This window comes from Poecilia latipinna, unplaced genomic scaffold, assembly GCF_001443285.1.
Source record: "Poecilia latipinna isolate Pla-1442-1.1 unplaced genomic scaffold, P_latipinna-1.0 Scaffold1693, whole genome shotgun sequence".
In the NCBI taxonomy this organism is placed as follows: Eukaryota; Metazoa; Chordata; class Actinopteri; order Cyprinodontiformes; family Poeciliidae; genus Poecilia; species Poecilia latipinna.
The window spans coordinates 15770-33448 of NW_015114309.1; the positions used below are offsets into that span (position 1 = coordinate 15770).

At 40.0% G+C, this 17679-nt stretch overlaps 1 protein-coding gene across 1 annotated transcript; it reads right to left on the reverse strand.

Moving 5' to 3' along the window:
* Window positions 1–257: 257 nt before the first annotated feature.
* Window positions 258–17086, reverse strand: samsn1a (SAM domain, SH3 domain and nuclear localisation signals 1a). The gene is made up of 15 exons (XM_015060211.1): window positions 16957–17086; window positions 14924–15091; window positions 14532–14578; window positions 13735–13775; window positions 12154–12234; window positions 11428–11522; window positions 10727–10850; window positions 9132–9556; window positions 4954–5034; window positions 4570–4698; window positions 4018–4135; window positions 3786–3937; window positions 3482–3703; window positions 1879–2026; window positions 258–972 (listed from the first exon to the last, which is right to left on the reverse strand). Exons 1-15 carry the CDS (start codon window positions 16978–16980, stop codon window positions 818–820), a joined length of 2010 nt encoding a protein of 669 aa, XP_014915697.1. The 5' UTR covers window positions 16981–17086; the 3' UTR covers window positions 258–817.
* Between the last annotated feature and the right edge of the window lie 593 nt (window positions 17087–17679).

Below are 17679 nucleotides of genomic sequence, written 5' to 3' on the forward strand. Positions count from 1 at the left end.
TCGAAATCGGAATCCGACTTACTATTTACCATTAAATGCAGCAATGTTTAGAAATTATTTTTAAACTGGATAAAATGTTACATCCTGCAAACTTGCACTCTACCTCTTCTTTCCCTTCTACAACAACTACTACTACTACTACTACTAATAATAATAATAATACAATGCATTTATTTCTATAGTAATACAATTTTTTTATTAATTGTGGATAAAAATCAGAAACAAAGGTCTAGGTGAAATGAATGAAGACAAAATTATAACTGTATATGTTTTATTGATTTATTTACAAAAGGTTGTGAAAACAGATAAATACATATGTACTTAGCGTAGGGTTTACTCTTTCACACATACACAAACAGACACTCTCATTCAAACTCATGCTCAAAATAATACACGTATTATGTACATTGTGTAAGATAGACGGACTGAATGCCGAGGGCTGGGCTGGGCCTGGATGTGATGGGAAATATAAAAGTGATTCATCTGTGACAAATAAAGGCTTGAAACAACTGTGAGCGAAAACACTGGATCATTTGGAATGTAATAAATATAACTGACTTCATATCAATAAACTGTAACTTCTTTACCTTCATAATGCAACACAAGGATGAGATTACACTTTGAACATCTGTTCTGCAACCCACTCTTCATTCATCTTTCAAAGCGCCTCCACATTACACAAGCGCCAGGTCAGAACACAAGGTGTAAACATTACATGTTGAGAGGATTTTTAGAATTGTTTTTCATCAGAATTATTGGAAAAAAGTGTGACTTTATATTCCAAATTTCTCAGAATCCTTCTGATAAGCCAAGCGCCTCATGCCTCCGCTGTGTCTGTGACGTGCTCTGTGTCCTCCTTAGTGTCCGAACACTCAGACGGGATGAAGCAGCCTGAGTCTCTGGGACAGTCGCTGTCTTCCTCCTGCTGGCCGTGGGAAGATCTGTGCTCCTCTGCATTGCTCGTATCATCACCTGCAGCCGCAAAGAAAAACAAATTTAATAAAAAAATAGAAAAACTGTGTTGAGAGATAAGGGCTTCTGCCTACATGGAAGAAGATAACATCTGTGGCAAGTCAGTGGAAACTGATCGTGAATATCTAATATTTCTTTTGATCTACTTCTGCTACAGGAACACGTTTCTTCATGAGTAAAATGTGCCTCCGAGTGCAGTGGTAGCTTTTTTTTGATAGGCAAACGAATGCATCAGATCCCCGTCTCCTTTCTCTTTCCCCTTCTACAAGCAGGGACCATTCCTCAGTTCTGTGGTTTGTCAGAAGCTCCTAATCCCCCTGACCACAGCGCTAACCTAATGGAGCGCAGCTTGATTAAATTAGTGCCGTCTCATCCACGTCAACAGGCTTGGCAGCGTCGCTGCTGCAGCGGCTGCCATCTGTTGGGGCTCACGCTATCACCCAAACAAATAAACAACAATCAGTGGCTTCTCAATCACATTTTCTCTGAGTTGCCGGATGCAGCACAACCCCCACTAGTGGATGTTGCAGTTCTCTGAATCACAAGCGAGTGCAAGTTTTGTTCTCATTCAGAGCTACGTGATAATCAGCCCTCCTGCTTAGAAATGTCAGATTACAAGAATGCCTTCTGTCCTGGTGAGCGCTTTCTGTTTGACTGACAGGAAATCACTAGTGAGCCGTAAGTGCATAGTGGCACGCAGGCAGAGGCAGGTTTCAGCTACAGGTTAAAAAAACAAACAAAAAAAAACCTTATTGTTTCAGTTCTTATCCTGAAACAGTTTCTAAGGTAATGAGAACGTCTCTGCAATGGCTAAAATAGATCAGTCTAGTGCTGATTCTGTTCTGTAACTTTGTTTTCTTAAGATTGGGTCATATTGAGAGGATGACTGCTCAGGATGCGGCTGACCTTCTACGTAGCGGAAGTCGGCGGCAGCGAGCAGCTTCCGCCTGTGCTCGGGGTCCTTGACGTTCAGCTCTATCAGGTGTTTGTCCTGTAGGTGCAGCAGGTCCTCCACTGTCTGGTAGCCATTCAGCAACAGGGCAGAGGCGTATTCCTGAAGCAAAACAATTCAATAGAGGGATTATTTTTAAAGTGAGGTTAAGTTATACGTTGCTTCCATCTCACAGCAGACAACAACTCTGTTTGCATATTTAGTGCAAATCCAGAAGGCTCCAGATAATGGCTAGTTCGAGAGGGTTAAACTAACCTGGACTTCTAACATAAGGATCTCTAATCTCAAAAACCTCTCAGCTTCATGTGCGATCACTGTTTGATAAAGCTTTAAACCCTCATCGTGTTTGAAATGGATAATTATTGACAGAGACTTTCCAGAAAAGTCTACAGATTCATCCTATAGACTTCTCTGCAGTTCAGAATAACTGAGAGTAACTGAGCAAGCAGGCAGCTAGCATTGACCAAAAGCAGAAGCATGCTGTCTAAAATCAGCTACCATCACAAAAATGTCCCACTTATTTTCATCACAGTTAGTTGTTATTCACAAAGGAAATGAAGGAGGGAGATGTGCAACACCAGTGATCTCACTGCCAAACACATTCTGAGAACTAAAGATGAAACATATTTCTGATCTCTCAAGAAAGTAGGTCAAAGTAAAAATAAATAAAATAAATTTCTTTTAAAGCACCATATATATTTATTAATTTTTTGTTGTTGTTGTAAAGACTGATTGCATGCTCTGTTCTCAATTTGTGGAAAGTCACTGTGAGTGATTTTGGAGTCTAGAAATTCTTTTCAAGTTCATCTCTCAGAATGTGTTCCTCATAGGAAGATTCTGACCCACCCATTATAAATGTGTCTTTGGTCTAAAGACGGGTCTGGAACTTCATTCCTCAAGTGCCAATGTTCCCACAACTTCTACATTCATCTCTGCTTCAACACACCTGAACCAAACCAAATGGTTGAGTTACCTCTTTTGGGATATCAGAAAGTTTGGCAAAGGCCCGGCCATTGATTCAGCAGTGTTGGAACATGGATGCATCCAAAAGTTCCCAAACAGTGGCACTTGACGATTTGAGTTCCAGACCCCCTCAACGAAAGGTTCATAAAGTAGCAGGTCATTATTCAGCATTCATTGTTCTTAGATAGAATTAATAGCTAAAGCTAGAAAACAGCTGTTTTATTCCTGACTTCTCATCAGACATGTGTAAATGCATGTAGACTCTGTAAATAATCTTCATGACAAAGGCATGAAGGTTCATAAAATAATGTAAAGTAATGATGTTCTTAGGACTGGAGCTGTTTTATTATGGTGGAAGTCTGTTTTGATCTCAGCCTTTCTCAGAGTTGACGTAAGATTCAATCTCAGGGTCAAAGAAATCTGGAATTATATTTAATGAAGAGGCCAACAACATTTTACTGCAGGATATTAAGTGCTACTGAAAGTTACTAAGCAGGAATTACGAGATCAAGTTTTGAATCTGATTGATTACTGAAAAGCTTAAATTTCTAACTTGACAAAAAGGAATTGATTTCTCCTGGATCCTGTCCTCACCTCCAGGTTCAGCCGCTCCAGTAACTCCAGCAGCGTTTTGGGTCGTGGCCTCTTGCACAGCTTCTGCTCCCTGATCTTTGGAGTTTCCTCCTCTTCTTCTTTCTCCTTCTCCTCTGCCAAAACATCCACGTAGATAAACTTAAAGTTGCCAACTTTGTTGTTGAGCATGCCGGTCCAGATGCCCATCGGAGGCTTCCTGATGATGTGGATGATGTCACCAACCTACAAAATCCAATTAAAGGTTGAAAAGTTATTTTCTGTCCACGTCTCCACTACTAGCAGGTCAGGTTTTGCTGGAAGTTACCTTCAGTTTCAGTGAGTCTGTGTCATAAGGACTGGGAACGAAATCGGTGTGGACCCGAGCCCGGCCGCAGAACTGACCCTGGTAGGAGCCGTCCTCCTCCAGCTTCAGGCTGTCTCTCTGGCTGGAACCGTTGGACTCGCTGGTGACGCCACCTGAACCGGTAAACCAATGATAAATACACAGCACTGGTTCTTAACACTTCACTGAGTGTGGATCGGATGTAAACACTCACTGGAGGAGCTCTGGCCGCTGTACAGACTCTCCAAGGAGTTGCTCGTCTTTGCAGAGCTTTTCTCAACTGCTGGGCTGCTCTCTGTCTCTGCTTCTGGGTCTTTGTCTGTGTCGTCCCCCTGGATCACATAAAAAGGCAAAAAAAATAATAATCAACAAGGACATGAGAGTAAACTACAACATACAGGGTCAGGTAAAGATGGAGATGCTAAAATTTCAAAGTTTAGCATCTCTGAATCTCTGAATCTGTGCTACAGCAAAGTATGAACAAAGTATGAAACTGCAGGAAGATGTTTTGTTTTTGTTTTTTTTATAATTCTGTACAGGTCAAAGTATAAAGCAGAATTGCATTGTTGCTCAGGCCAGCGTCATGTGTGAGGATGTGGGTTTGTGTTAGATGAATGTGATAAAGGAAGAGCACAGGGCTGCAGTAAATGCTGTGACAGGTACAAAGGGGGGTTTTTGGTTATCTGTGTCAGCTGAAGTGCTTGTCATGCAAAGTTAAGAGATTTATCCCAGTTGGTGAAGAAAGCATCTTAAAAAAAAGACTCACTGTTTCCTCTGAAAGAGACTTAACGTGCTTTTTGCCCATCTTTCTTCTCATGGTCAGCGAGATCTCCTTCATCTTTTTGCCGAATCCAGCTGATCTAACGGGATCTGGACTGTCGCACTCTTCTCTGAGCTGAAGAGATTAATGGTGGACAGAAAAAAAGGTGGAATTTAGTAAACCACTTGTTTTTCTGCTCTATAAATTTACTTTAAAATGCATAATTGTTTTTAGTTAAAAGCCCATTTCAATGCACATTTTCAAAGTTGTGAAAATATGAGTACTATAGCGTATCCACAAGACAAAGGTTTTGGTGTTATATTACACAACATGGAATTGAAGTTTGTTATAAAACATGAATGCACAAAAAAAACAAGCTTGTCCACCAACCATAGTTGTCCCATTTTCCTCAATTTTGGCTTGTGATGAGTGATGTCTGAGACCCTCAAACCTGCCGAAGCTTGTGGATCGCTAAAAGAGACAAAAAACAAAACAAAAAAAAAACAACGTACTTTTACTTTACTTGAACAGTTTGTGGGTAAATTTCCTGTCACTGTCTGCTAACAAAAGACTGAGGAATCTGGGTTATTTTATGGCAAAGACACAAAAACATCTATTCTTTTGCAAATAACATGAGTAAACATGTCAAACTTTCGCCCTTTTTCATCATTTCCATTTATCTACATGTTTCCACGAAGCAGCGCTGGCAGATTTAAACAACACTACTTTATCCGCACAGAACTGGACGAGAACTCACAGCTTGCTTTTCTCTGGCACTCCCAATTTTTCATAAAACTAAAAGTCATTATAATCTCTCCCAAACCTAACCCCTCTTCCCAACACACACACACACACACACATACACACACACATCATCCCCTGTGCAGAGCACCAAAAATAATTATATAAATGATTAATCCTGTGGAAATCCTGGTTAAATATGAGCTCTATGCTCCTAGACAGCCGTCGGGGAGATTGAGTTAATGTAGCAGAAACTGCTTAGATTTGTGCGGCTCTCTGCCAGCGATTACATGAACAGAAAATTTGTTTTTACTCGCATTTTTAATTCTAGTGTTTGGATGAATCTATTTTTTATTTTTATTTTTTATTTTTTTGCATATTTTAAACTACAAATCAGGGACAATTTCATGTAATTTACGGTTTGATTCATTAGGACAAGAATAACATGATACAAAGTTAATTTAAAGGATTAAATTGTCCCACCAGCATCAGTTATGTTTAGTTTTTTAAAACCTACCTTCGGTTTGTTGCTCCTTGTTTTGTCTGACACATTAGACGCTGCTCTTTGTAACATTTTCAGCTTTGTAAATTTTCTTGCTGTTTTGGCTGCTCTTTTCTTGCCTCTCCCTCACTGATCTGACAGTGATGTGTTAACTTAACGCTCAGGCTGACTGTCTAATGAGCTGACTGGGCCACTTCCTCACAAAACACAGGATGTGAGGCAACTGACTGTGTTTCTTGCTGCAGTATTGCTTTGAAAGGGAAAAACACAAATGCTTAAGTGTGCATTTTGTGGCCTTCTTGAAAAAAAAAAAACACTTTCAGCCACTTCCAGGAACGGCTCAGTTTGGGGTTTCTAATTGCAGTGTTTTTTTTTTTTTTTTTTTTTTTGATTTTTTCTCGGGCAACTTAATGAGAATGCGCTTGCGTCACGTCAGCTACCGGTGTTGTGTTGCTGTGGTTAATCCACAGAGTTGGGCCAGTAATTTCACTAAGTAAATGTCAGTCACGTAACCACTGCTGGTCATGTTGTGGTATAATGCGATTATTCCCTTGCTGCCAATCTCATTTCAGTGAAAAATAAAAATAAAAATACAACAGAAAATGTGTAATAAGGATTTTTCTTCCTAAAGAAATTCATTTTTTTAAACAACAATAGGGAAGTAGATGATGGTAAATGATGCTGGAGTAATCAGTCATTTCTTAATGTGGGGTGAGAAATTTAGAGGAAGCACTTAGGTATGACACAGAAACAGCTCAAAGTGGCAACTCTGCTGTGTCGAAACGCTTTCCGGTTTCTCTGGGCTACCGATTTTAAAGCGAGCTGCATATCCTACCTTGAAAAAAAAAAAAAAAAACGATTACACATTCAATCCTGATTTTAGTTGTTCGGTTCAAAATAATAAAATAACCAGACTGAAGGCCTTCCTGGAGAACGTGATCACTCCGATGCCATCATGTGGGGATTTGTTGCCGTGTTTATGCCACAGCTGGTTTCATTTGGTCACTTGCACAAAAGAATTCAACAGACAAAACCTCTGCCTAATCCCGCTGCAATTCAATCAGCCATGAACTCCTGGCTATTCAGATTAAGGTTTCTAATCTATGACTTCCCTGACTCCTGGCTCTGTGGTGAGACGGTTGTTCATCTTAGTTCGAGAAGGAAAACTTCTGTTTTGGAGAGGAGTGCGTTATATTGTTTTTCACTTAGTTTTTAGTTATGTGCTCCCACACCTTTCTGCAATCCAAACATGTTTCCAGATCTTTAGTACACACAACTAAAAGTATAATAATTCACCATGAATTAATTGTTACTCTAGTAACAACGATGTAAATATGCAAGCTCAGAAAAAATGTCTTTTTAACAAATTTATGGTAAATCATTTGATCATTTTCAAAACCTGCCAAAACATTACATCCGAAAGAGCATCTGAGCAAAACCATTTTTTTCCGCCACATCCCAATAAGAATGAAAGCCATCACAAAAATAGATTTTTAGTTTGAACCTTTAAGCCTAATGTTGTCTTAGCTCCATCTGTTACTAAGAACCAGTGTCCCTGCTGCTCTATAGGCAGCTCTAAATCTCTATGTAAGACCATTTTTTTTCATCTTTGATTGTTTCTCCCTCAATATGTTAGGCTTTGACTACTGCTCTGTGTGACACATGCTGGATCCTGCACGTGCTCTCTGACCAGCTGTGAGGGTTGTGCTCTGAGAAACGCCAACTGTTCACCAGGGCAATGCCTCCTGGCTCTGTCTAGACTATTGTAAGGTATTAGCAACAAGTAATCACTATTACAATAGAAAAATCCACAGTTAATGCTCAATTCAGAATGGATTAATTTCCTATATGGTAACATTAAGTGAATATACTGAACTCTAATAGCATCTTTTCACATTTTGTGATGTTTCAGTCTCAAAATTTGATGTATTTCACTGGGATTTTATGAGATGAAGACAACGTAGCACATAGTTTTGAAGGAAAATGAAAGGCAGTCTACAGGTTGTCAACCCCTGTGTTCTCCAGCATGATGCTGCTACCAGTGTGTTTCATTGTTGGGATGTTCAGATGTGCAGTGTTTGGTGTCAATACACACTTTGTTTTGTATGTTGGCCAAAAAAAAAAGCTAAATATTTCCTTAACCTGACTAAAAGAAATTCTCCCATTTTTTAATGCGTCTCTTCAGTGCAGGGGTCACCAACTCCAGTCCTCGAGGGCTACCATCCTGTAACTTTTAGATGTGTCTCTGCTCAAACACACCTGGATCAAATAAACTGCTCGTTTCCAGCCTACTGCAGAGAGGAATGAATGCTGGTGAGGGAATTCAGACATTTTGGAGCAGAGGTGAATCTAAAAGTTGCAGGATGGTAGCCCTTGAGGACTGGAGTCCTCCAAAGAGGAAATCTTATAGTTTTCTTTCGAGTATTTCATCCCTATTATCTCCCATTTTAGCTGTGAATCTTTGCACATCCATACTCTCCTTGCTCTCCTGTCATTCAATGAGATCACTCATCTGTCCATTTGTGCCAAACATCACATTTTTTGATAATATTGTTTAATGACCTAACTCTGCTTAACAACTTTATTCCTGACATTTCTGCTGTGCTCCTTCGTGATACAGTTTATTTAATGTTCTCCAACAAACCTTGACAGCTGGATTTGAGCTGAAAATACACACAGCAGCTCTCTACTTACTAATTATTTGAATTGTGAAGACAACCATTGCTTTGGATTTTACTTGGGAGTTTCAGTGGACAGGGAGCAAAACACAGAACGATGCAACATCTTCTAGTTTTCTTTAAAAAAAAAGAAAAAGAAAACTTTAACAGTTTTGCATTTTCCTTCCCCATCACAATTATTTACTACTTAGTTTTGTCTATTCCAATAACATACACTGATGTCTTTCTCATCTAAAGAAATATCAGACTTTAAGTTGTTTGCATGATTTCAAAATGCTGTAGTTTTTCTGTTTTGTTTTTTTTTTTTCCTTATGTGTGGAAAATCTTCTGCTCTACAGCACATCACATACTACTATTATGATGTATTTGACTGGTCCTAGGTATTCTGACGGGTAGGGTTAGGGTTAACCCAACCCTCCAAACATAAAGCCCCCAGTGGATGGTAGCAACTACCTCTTCTAGTCAGTATTGGATTATGTTAAGGCAGAGAGCAGAGGAAGTGGTCTATAATCTGCGCAGAAACTGTGGCAAACCATCATATGTGACTACGTCCTTCTGCCTGTCTTCATATTTTGCTCAATATTTACAGGACCTTTTTTTACTGTATTTTGTTTTAAGCTTATTGAAGAACATAATTTATTGCTTACATTTGGCTCTGACAGATCCACCTCCGTGACAGACCGTGGCACCTTTGGTTGAAGCTGACAGCTCCGTTTTAGGCTTCCATTCTGGTCCATCACCGCTTGTTGCTTCTCATCCCACTCCTTCCCATGCAGGGAAGCAAATTCATGGGGGAGCACGCGGTACTCCGTGAGGGGCCGGCAGCAGGTGTGCTCCATGGTCCCCCAGGCGGGGCTGCTGTCCCCTGGGTTGCTCCAGCGCTGGTGGTGGGTGGGTGTCGCTCCTCCAGGTAGGCTGACCATGTCCACACAGCGGCCCGGGTTTGAGTTGTCCGGGGTGGGGAGGGTGGAGGATTTGCCCAGGTACAACCTCCTATCCGGTCTAGATGTGTATGGCACGTCCAAATACTGTGGTTCCAAGGGTGGGCTCATTGTTTTTGGTGGGGAACTCACTGGAAAAGGAGGCGAGCCAAAGAAAAACCCAAGAACAATTGTGAAAAAAAAAAAAAGTATGATGAAGAACGAGGTGCACCACAGACACGTCAGCACAAAGTTAAGGAGAAGTTTATCACAGAGTTAGGTTATAAATACACCAGTTTTTTTTTTTTTTTTTACATTCAATCCATCATATGACACATCTGCAAAACTCCCAAAAAATACATGACCGTCCACCTGAGGAGACCAGGCATCCAAGAAGAGCATTAATCAGAGAAGGTGTTAAAAGACCTTAGTGTAACTCTGGAGGAGCTACAGAGATCCAAAGCCCAGGTTCATGATTTTATACAATTCACAAGTTTCAGCTGTGCACTGCAGAGGTTTTGCCTCAAAGTAAAACTGTCACAAGGAAACTCATTGTTTAATCAAAGGCATAAGAAGTCCCACTCACAGTTTACCAAAGTGTTTCATTGGACAAAGCAAACAAGTGACGTAATGTGTCCTGTCAGGTGACACCTCGTCTGTGGCACGACTCCATAACCACAACATCCCTAAAGTGAAACATGGTAGTGGCAGCATCATGGTGTGGAACGGAGATGCTGAGCAAAGCTGACTGGAAAATGGATGGAGCTAAATATAGAACAATAGTGGAAGAAAGGTCTTTCCTCCATGAGCTGCAAAATACTTGCAGCCATAATTGGAGCAAAGGGTGTCTGAAAAAAAATGCACCACAGTTTTCTAAGATTTAAAAAAGTTGTCTGTGTTGTGCCACTATTTAGTGTTGGTCTATTGCAAAATAGAAAAGTTAAATGGGAATAAAAAAACTGTGATAACTCTGTATCAGAAAAGCATAAGTTTAAAGGTTTCCACAAATATCTCAGAGGGGCGACTCAGGAGGACGGCTTCATATCTTCAAGCAACATCAAAAGAGTAAAAGAGGAAATGTGGCAATGGTCAGTTGGATGAGTCATTTTTGCTGTGCTTTTGCTGGATGACTCCTTCTCCACTGAAAATGTGGTAACATGTTAAAAGTCATGAACTCAAGTGACCCTGCTTGCATGCACATGTTCCGGTGTCTCAAATTTTAGCAAAGAAGCTGAGTCATACAGGAATTTAGGACAATTTAGTCTATGGAGAACACACAGAGAGAAAACCCTTTAGTAAGCATTTTTTCTACAATGTCTCACCTCTGTTATTGTGACTTTTCTTGGACACATCTTTCCCGCTCCTTCCTCCTGGTTTCTTTCCGTTCTTTTGGTTCTTTTTGGCAGCAGATTTGGGTTCTGTTATCACTCCGTTGCTATGGACACTCTGAAATGACAGAACAATCAAAATCTACTCCCGTTACCTTCAAGCATCCCACCTTGTCTTTTTGTTCACGAGGCAGTGTTTGCGCTCTCTTGCTTTCAGCAAAACAGCAAATTCTAAGTCAGTCTTTGTGTGTTGCTGTTACATAAACAGTAGCATCGGAGCGCCATCCGTGCAGCCAGGCAGCCTCTTAGTGACGCACTGAAAACAGCATCTGATCCAGCCCTGGCAGGATCTGCTTTGTTTGCCCCCTATGATGAGCATTAATCAGACTGGACACTGTCTGACCTGGTATGAGGTCTTTAAACCTTCACCACCCCCACACACATCACTACAACGAGTCCAAGTCATTACAGTGAGAGCAGCACTTCCATTAGTACTATTAAAACCTGATCAGCCTCAGAAAACTGACTCACAAACAGATGGAAGTCCCTGTCCATGCGAATTGAACTGGTTTTTGGTTGCACATTCAATCCCAGCAGCCGAAGCGACACGCCACACAGCAGGCTGGCACGAGGGTCGGTAAAGATCTGTGATTAATTACTGCCGTATCAGCATCAACAGTGCTTTCTCTGCTCACCTGATTTGTTTGTTGTTTCTCTTTCTTCTTTGTGCCGTTATGATGTCCTCCTTTTCCTCCCTTTTTGTCTGCTCGGTGCTTAGGCTTCCTCATCTCTAAAAAAAACAAAATGTTTTGAGTTCACTTCAGGAGGTGGAAAGATGTGAAGAAAACTGAAAAGAAAAGTTTCTAAAACTTCAGAAAGACACACAATCACTGGAGTTCAGCTGCAATACCAGTTCTGTGTCAGTAGGTGGCGAAAATATAAGCATTAGCAGCATACAAGTTCAAAAAAGAAGAACTGGAGCCTTGGCCATTTTTTTGGATTTGGGAAGCACGTAACTCTCAGATTAGGTTCTAGTTCCAAGATGGAAAACCAGTAGGATTAGTTGAATGTTGTGTTGCTAATAATTTGTTAACTCTTTTTCAGGAAAGACACTGAAAATGATTAATACCGACGAACCAGGGTATTACAAATCAAGAAACCACAGACTTACGTTTTGGTACACTACGAAAAACTTACTGTGTTGTGTGTCTGTTTAGCATCTTTCTAAGTAATTTGTTAAACATAAACAAACATGAAATACAACAGTAAAAGTTTATCATAATTTGCCACAAATATTAGATAGAGTTAACAGAAATCGTTTTGTTTTGTTTTCATGATTTTTGAAAGCCAACATCTAGCTTTCAGTCCGGATGAATGCTGCAGTGCACCTTGGATGAGCTTAACCTACATTTTATTTTTACCTTCGTTGTGATTGTTGGTGATGTGGATTAAATCTTCTCGGCTCCTGGCGCGCTGCCACGCTGCATTACAGCCGGGGTTATCTGCGGCATACAGAGGCAAAGCCCAGGGATTTGATGTGAAAAGTGAGGCTGCGTCAGCCTGACTCAACTACAACCGGTTACAACTCTGCGTTGTACGGTTTCAGCTTGGACAAGAGACATTAATGTATTAAAGCCCGTCACACTTTTCCACACCCCTGGTAAAGACAGGTTAGAGGCTTTAAAAGAAACATATTTTTTTTATTCCAACAGAATAATCTTAACTATTTTTTTTTTTATTCCAATCTTAAATTTGATTACATTAATTTAGTCTGCAAAGAAATCTCAGAGAAGAAATAATTGTTTTTTAATAAACAATTGGCTCTGATTGGTAACCCTGCTATCAATACTTTGCATGTCCTCTAATACAGATATGATGGTACTTAGTCTTCTCCTATCACATTTCTTTAATCCGAAGCCCAAAGAGCCCTACTTTAAAAATCTCTTGAGAGACGTTGGTCCTCTTTTATGCTCTATTCTTTTCAGCGCACATCACAGCTTTTCCGTAGGATTTAGGTCTGGAGACTGAAATAGTCATCCAGTCGTAGCCTATTTTTAGCTTTCGGTCCCAGTGTTTTAAAAAGCTCAGGATGATCTGAACTCTAACAAGGACCCCTGGACCTGTGGGAGACAAAGAGGCCCACAGCATCACAAATCCACAGCCGTATTTAACAGTGGACATAAAGCGATTCTTATATTCATACTTTCTTTCACTCTGGACACTGCAGGGTATTTGTTTTCAAAAGTTAAATCTTGATCTCATGTGATCAAATTACACACTTCCAGTGGCATTTAAGCAAATTTGACACCTTTGCCATATGAAATTGTTTTCTTTCTGGCAAGCATTTCAAACAACCGGTCAGCATGTACGTAACATCTAATAGTTTAATAGTGTTTTATAAACGCTCAAGAAAGCTCTTTCTGCTGCCGTTTAGACCTCTGTTCATGCTGGACAGTGGGTCCTCATACAGCCTTGTTTGTCATTGTTTTTAAATGTTTTAATTGCTACTCTGACAGCAGATATGAGCTGGGGTTTGGGCAGTAGTGCTATATTTTTCCATCATTTTTTATTTTTATTTTTTTTAAAAATGTTTTTGTGGAACTAATCGTAGTTATTTCCAGTGTTCTGACAGGAAATGGTCGTGGGGGGAGGAAACGTGCAGAAAAAGTTCAGAAATCTGATAATAATATTAACCTCTATACATGGATGGTGTATTTCACCTTCGCCCGCCAGTCACATCTGCCTCTCTCTTCCTACGCTAGGACTGTGGGAGGGTTATCATATGCTGTTTCTTTCTTGCGTGGTATGTTCTCTTATCTTTCCCATCTTAAAAAGTAGCTAAGCAACATAGGCCTCTGTGTCACGTTATTTTTATACCGCAGCAAAACAGGAAGCAATAGAATACACATTAAAGCTTCCTAGATAATCTGATCAAGATAAAGCACCAAATGGGTTTCTTGCCAGCCCTCAAATTGATCAACATTTCATCAAGCAGTACTCACCCAGTGTTTCATTGTCTGACAGGGACTTTGATATGTGTGTTCTGAAAGGAAAGGACACAGAATATTACGCACGTCAACTCAGAGGATTTTTGCAATATCTTTACATTACATTGCTCACCCATGTAAATACAAAAACAACGAGCTTAAAACGTCGTCACCAGAGGGAATGTTCGTGTTGTTTCAGATGTTGAACTGAATATGCTTTCAGAGAGACGGCACTGTGAGAACAGAGTAAACCAGAGCCAAAGGAAGTAAAGGTAATGTGGCAACCGGGACCTTGAATAAGCTTAGTTCAACTGGCCCAAAGCCCCATAATCTACCTCCTGCTGGCAAGACAATCTGCAGGACCTTTCTTCTAAAAAAAAAAAGAGGCAAAAGCTTCCTGTGAAGCTGAATAGAAAAAGAAATGAAAAAAATATTAAGCTTCCAACTGTGCGTCAATCCCTCATGTTAAAGTGGGACTATGCTTCAAATGGAGAGAATGAAGTGATGGAGAGGAGGAGCCCTGCTGAGGATCTGATCTGTTTTTGCTACACAGAGGATTTACAGAATTAAGTCCTCAGTGAAAATAAACAGGGAGCATCTCAAGCCCTATTATTTCTTAATGAGAAGGCCCTTTCACTTGCAGGGAGGGCCTTTTTGGACTGACTGACATGTGCATTCAAAAAGACTCGTGGAGTATAATTGTTTTAATCCAATTCCATTTCCTGTGTATTTTGGAATGATATAAATATTAGAAATTAAATTCAAGATATTTAAAAAAAAAGCACGTAGCTCGCTTATTTTGATGAGTTTACCTTCTGTCCCTTTTGTTGGAGTTGGCCCCATGTGTCTGCGGCATATCCTGAATGAAAAAGAAGCGCTTCAGTGTTTAAAAGTTACTTTTCAACAAAAACCTTTATGAAGTTTGTACTGAATTGGTCAATTAATTATTCTCCATGCAGTCTGTAAGGATCAATTAAATGGACATGAGGAGTGCTTGATTTACAAACTTAATTTATACATTAAAAAGGATCTGACCTCTGTAGCAATATGTTGGTCATTTCATAATCAGCTTTATTTCACTGAAACATCCTGGGACTTTACAAAAGCCAGTAATTCACAGATTTAACTGCAGCACTGACCAACTGCGTCCACCAGTCCTGCTGCAGACACGTTTGAGGCCTCAGTGAAAAATGTCCCCGCTCACCATGGATATAGACCTTCCAGAGCCTCTCCACCTCATGTTGTCATCCAGGAGCACTGCTGGACTGCAGGAGCGGCTGCAGGAGCGACTGGACGAGCGGCTAGGGATGGGCGGGGCCGGGCCGTCGGTGGAGCTCTGCACTGCCTCGTACAGGCTGTCCATAGACCCCTCCTGATGACAGGTGGACATACAAGAGAAGAAAGCATTTATTTTCGCAAACATGGTTTCTAGACTGTGGAATCTGATACATTTCTGTGTTTGGAAGCTTGTAATGGATGACTTGAAAATCAAATCAAATCACATTTTATTGTCCCCGAAGGACTCAGGAGCTGTAACAATAACTGCCTTGGCAATACTACACACAATGCAACATAAACCAGTAACTCTTGTTAACCCCTCATTCACAGTGGAATAAAACTCACCTGGATGACAGTGCCAAGTCATTGCATCACCACCAACTTATTTTCCCATTTCATCCCAGCCTCCTGTTCAAGGAAACTATTTTGGATTCTTGTATTGAACCCTTAGCACCTTTTTTCCCCTGGTTCTTAAATATTTGGACAATCTATGTTGAGAAATGCTCATAAAAATCTCAGATATGATTTGTTGTAATTGAAAACTTTTATCAATGTTTTCATTGAATATAGTTTCTCGTGGAAGCTAGTAGTTGACTCTTTTGAAAGACAAGAGATAATGATCTCAAATCCAAACAACATAATTCTCTGACTGCTGTTTCAGTAGGTGAGTTGAAATACTGAAAAAAAGTCTATTCTAGGTTTGGGTAAGTTTTATTTTTAGGTCTGTATTTGATTCCTGTGAGGGTCTGACTGTCACTTACTTACTTTTTGACAATTCTATTGCCAAAAAGTAAGTTTATCATCATCAGAGTAAATATCAAAAATCTTGTGATTAAATTCTAAGTCCTTTTATGTACATCAAAACCATGTAGCTCAGGCTTCAGGGATCCACTGCTGATTTTGTATGCCTTTGATGGCAGATTACCAACTCTAAAAACTAAAATTGACTACACACACCCACAGGAGTTATACATTTATATAATCCATAAAGTGAGAACATGACATACAAATATGCATTTCAAATCCATGCATTAAAATAGTAGCCCTAAGGATGTGATGCATATGAAACAGACTCAAAGCAATTTTTAAATATGCTTATCAATAATAAATGCAGGGAAGGATTGACTTTCCTTCAAGCAGATTTCAGATGGATTATAATTTGCTGGCCATGTTTGGATTCCTTCTAGGAACAAATAGCTAATGCTGTTGTTCAGCTTGTCCTGTCTGCACAGTGATTTTTTATTAGTGGAATAGAAACATCAACTGTTTTGTTTACATTTTTGAGGGTTTTCTTTTTTCTGTGTCCTAAATTTTGTTTCGGTTTCCCTTTTACATGCATTACACTTTAGTGACAAAACGAAAAGATCAATCAGTGCAAGTCTTTCATCAGTTTGCACCATGACAGCTGGACAACTGCAGAGATCGTATGATGGATGTGCTTTAACTAGAGAAAGATTTCTTGGTGTTTTCTCTCTCCTTTAAGAGCCACACATAAAGACCTCACCTAGATACACAAACACGGGGTTGTGTGTTTGTGCAAACATGTAATATTTCATTTGTAAAGAACAATGAAGACACCTGCTGGGAGTAAGCCAAAGGAAACAAATGAGCTTAAAGTGGTATTTAAAACATCTCAAACAGCCAAGCCTAGGACTTAGCAGAAAGAGAAACTGACTTCAGACTTTTGTATTTACTGCAGCTTGATTACGTCTACCTGCAAATGAAAACCAGGACAGTTTTGTTGTCTCTAGAGTCACTGTTGGATCCCTTAACATGTCTAGCTCTGGTGAAAGTTCACCATTAATCGCACATCGCACTCTGCATGAAGTTTTAACAGAGGAGTTCGCTTTACAGACGCTCATGTTCCTTATTCCCCAACCTCCCAGCTGCAGCACAACTTTTGCACATGACACATCTCTGAGCACAATATACACACAGAAAGTAAGAAAAGAGTCTTACCAGTGAAAAGCAGAAAAGGTTCATATTGGCTGTAACGTGTCCTGTGCGCTTCAGGGAATCAGAAACGGAGTAGAAACAGCCTGCTGACAGACAGCCAGAGGCTGAGAGACACAACAGTTCAGAGTGAGCCCAGCCCGGGTTGCCTGCTGTCTTCACAGATTAATACCATGGAGAAATCCCTGCTCTAATCCAATAGATGGACCACCAGTACTCTGTCAGCTATGGCAGAACACACTCATGACAACAAGCCCCCTCCACCCCCCAACCCTTGCTACTGCTGGGGCAACAGATTAGGTCTTTGTTTAAAATCTTTTACCATTCATTCACCTTTTTACATCTGGTTATATCATAGGAAGTAGAGGCAGCCATTTTCTACTTATATCCATCATTTATTTTGCTGTTTACCACTGCCACAGGCACTACAGCATGTAGTTATTAAATGAATCACTCAATGATTGATTCATGCTTTCTAATAAATAAAACTTGAACTATTTTTCAAACTTGAATCAAATACTGCACGTATCGCTTCGAAAATACGTACGGTATTTTCGAAGCGATGTTCTGATAAGTCCAGCCTTCTACACATTTAAAATTTGGAAAATGCTTTTAAATTGAGCAGGATTAAATTCAATTTTACATTTTTGCTAACTACATGTTTTAAAATCAAAGTAAAAATAAGTCGAAGCGCAATGATCAATAAGTTAAATGTTATTTTAGCAGCAA

Coding starts and splice junctions, on each gene's coding strand:
- samsn1a (XM_015060211.1), bottom strand. CDS start 16,980: ATGAACCTTTTCTGCTTTTCACTG. Junction 10,851..11,427: donor AGAAACAACAAACAAATCAG/GTGAGCAGAGAA, acceptor CTGTCATTTCAG/AGTGTCCATAGCAACGGAGT. Junction 973..1,878: donor CGACTTCCGCTACGTAGAAG/GTCAGCCGCATC, acceptor TTGCGGCTGCAG/GTGATGATACGAGCAATGCA.